The sequence below is a fragment of the Plasmodium relictum genome (assembly GCF_900005765.1).
Source record: "Plasmodium relictum strain SGS1 genome assembly, chromosome: 7".
Lineage (NCBI taxonomy): Eukaryota > Apicomplexa > Aconoidasida > Haemosporida > Plasmodiidae > Plasmodium > Plasmodium relictum.
In genome coordinates, this window is record NC_041685.1 from 1238559 (window position 1) to 1240686 (window position 2128).

Genomic DNA, 2128 nt, shown 5'->3' on the forward strand with positions numbered 1-2128 from the left:
CAAAAAAATGTTTTTTTTTTCAAGATGAGAAGTAAATTAACGTTACACTATAAAATTGGAAAATTATTATAAAAATTAAAAATATTTCTAATGAAAATTTTTTAATACATATGATGAATTGCAATACATGTAGTTAATAATAATCTTAAATTTATTTTAAATAATAGTAAAATAAATAAAATTTATTTATAAAGAATTTATAATTCTGTAATGAGGTTAGATATCCTTAAATAGTGTAATGATAATATGAAAATTTTGATAATCATAGAAAAAAAAAATAAATAAGGATGATAAATTAATAAGAGTGTTTCGTCAATTAAAAATTAAAGGAAATCAAATTATAATGAATCTTTCTCTTTTGTATATAAATAAAATTTTTAATATAATAAAATATTTTTATGCAAAAAAATAATTGTTTATTTTGATTGTATAGATATAATAATAGTTATTATAAAATCCTTGATAAATTATTTTTTATGGTTATAATAGTGAAAATTAAGATACTAATAATAATAATTATAATACTCTATGAAAAGAATTTTAGTTGTATTTACGGAGATAACAATAGTTTTTATAATTAAATGATATAATATTACAATTAATATATATATGTATATATAAGAAAAATATTGCTTTTATTAAAAAAAATTAAAGTGATAATTTAAATCAATATTTTAAACTATATGAACAAATAAAAGTAATATCGTGTTACAAATTTTCTTTATATATATATAAAGAAAATATACAAAATAAAATATTTGTTAAATGAATTAAAGTAAAAAGATTGTATAGTGTTATTGCATTCATTCATCATCTTATTGTTACCAAATAGCATACGTTCAACGATCAGTTGTGTTATTCCCCGAGAATAGATGAGACATCATCAAATATTCCAATATTTGATTCCTCTGTATTATAAGGTATATGGATATCTTCTCCTTCTCCTTCTCCTTCTCCTTCTTCTTCTTCTACTACTTCTTCTCCATCTGATGTTAGTTCAGGTGAATGCGTATTTATTTGTGTTCTTCTCAATGCTCTACTAGAGGAATTACCCTATAATATAAAATAATAATAATTTGAAAAAATGAATTTTTTATATCAATAAATTTTATTTCAGATTATTAAAAAAAGTGTAAGAAATGAAAAATTCTATAAATATAAATTTTATCTTACTCTACGATATGCTAAATGAAGAACTATAGGTACCAACATAGCCATATTCATGAAATTACTATCAAAAAATACACCTGATCCATGACCTTGGCCAGAGTTTTCAAAATTTGATAGAGAATTTTGTGAATGCGCGTTACTTTCTAAGAGGATTTGTGGTTCTAATAGAACATGTATATGATCAGAATTATCAGGGATATAAATAAGTTCCGATAATTCATCTAATGTATCTGTTACAGGAAGTGGTACTTCAGATTCATTTTGGTCTGAAGAGGTGCTGTTACCTTCTGTTTGTTCAGGATACATATTTAATTATTATATTTAAAAAAAAAAAAGACAGTATTTTTAATGTAAAAACTAATTTTAGTTCATAAAATATATAATTTTATAATAATATTCAAATAGAATTATTGTTTAAAATTATTTAAAAATAGGCAGTAAAATAATAATTAATATTATAAAATAAGTAAAAATGAAAAATAATTAGATATTCTAAAATAAAGAATAATATTTATTATTTATTTTAATATTATTCATTATAAAAAACTCTAGATAATAAATTAAATATATTCATTAAAATATTAAATTTCTTTTTTAAGCTTTAAACAGCCATTATTTCAATTAATGAATTTTCTATTTAATTTTTTCAGTATTCTTCATAATACAAACAATTTAAACTATAAAGAAATATATATAATTTAAAAGATTACATAATTTTTTATTGATACTTTTCAAAAATACAACTAATTTTTGAAAAAAATAATTTTTGATGAATTTTCTATATTTATCAGAAATTTTAATTTTTATTTGAAAATATAAAAATTTTTTATTATTATTTTATTTTACCGAATTATAATAAAAGAATAAATTTTAATTTTTTTTAGGAAATATAAAATTGAGACAAATGCTTATACAACCATAAAGTAGTATCGTTTTATTATTTTTTTTGGTTGTTTCA

At 18.7% G+C, this 2128-nt stretch overlaps 1 protein-coding gene across 1 annotated transcript; it reads right to left on the reverse strand.

Annotated features, from left to right (window-relative positions):
• Positions 1-855: 855 nt before the first annotated feature.
• On the reverse strand, positions 856-1476 carry PRELSG_0733500 (hypothetical protein; the record flags this gene model as incomplete). The annotated part of the gene is made up of 2 exons (XM_028676047.1): positions 856-1053; positions 1174-1476. 2 exons carry the CDS (start codon positions 1474-1476, stop codon positions 856-858), a joined length of 501 nt encoding a protein of 166 aa, XP_028532575.1.
• Positions 1477-2128: the final 652 nt, after the last annotated feature.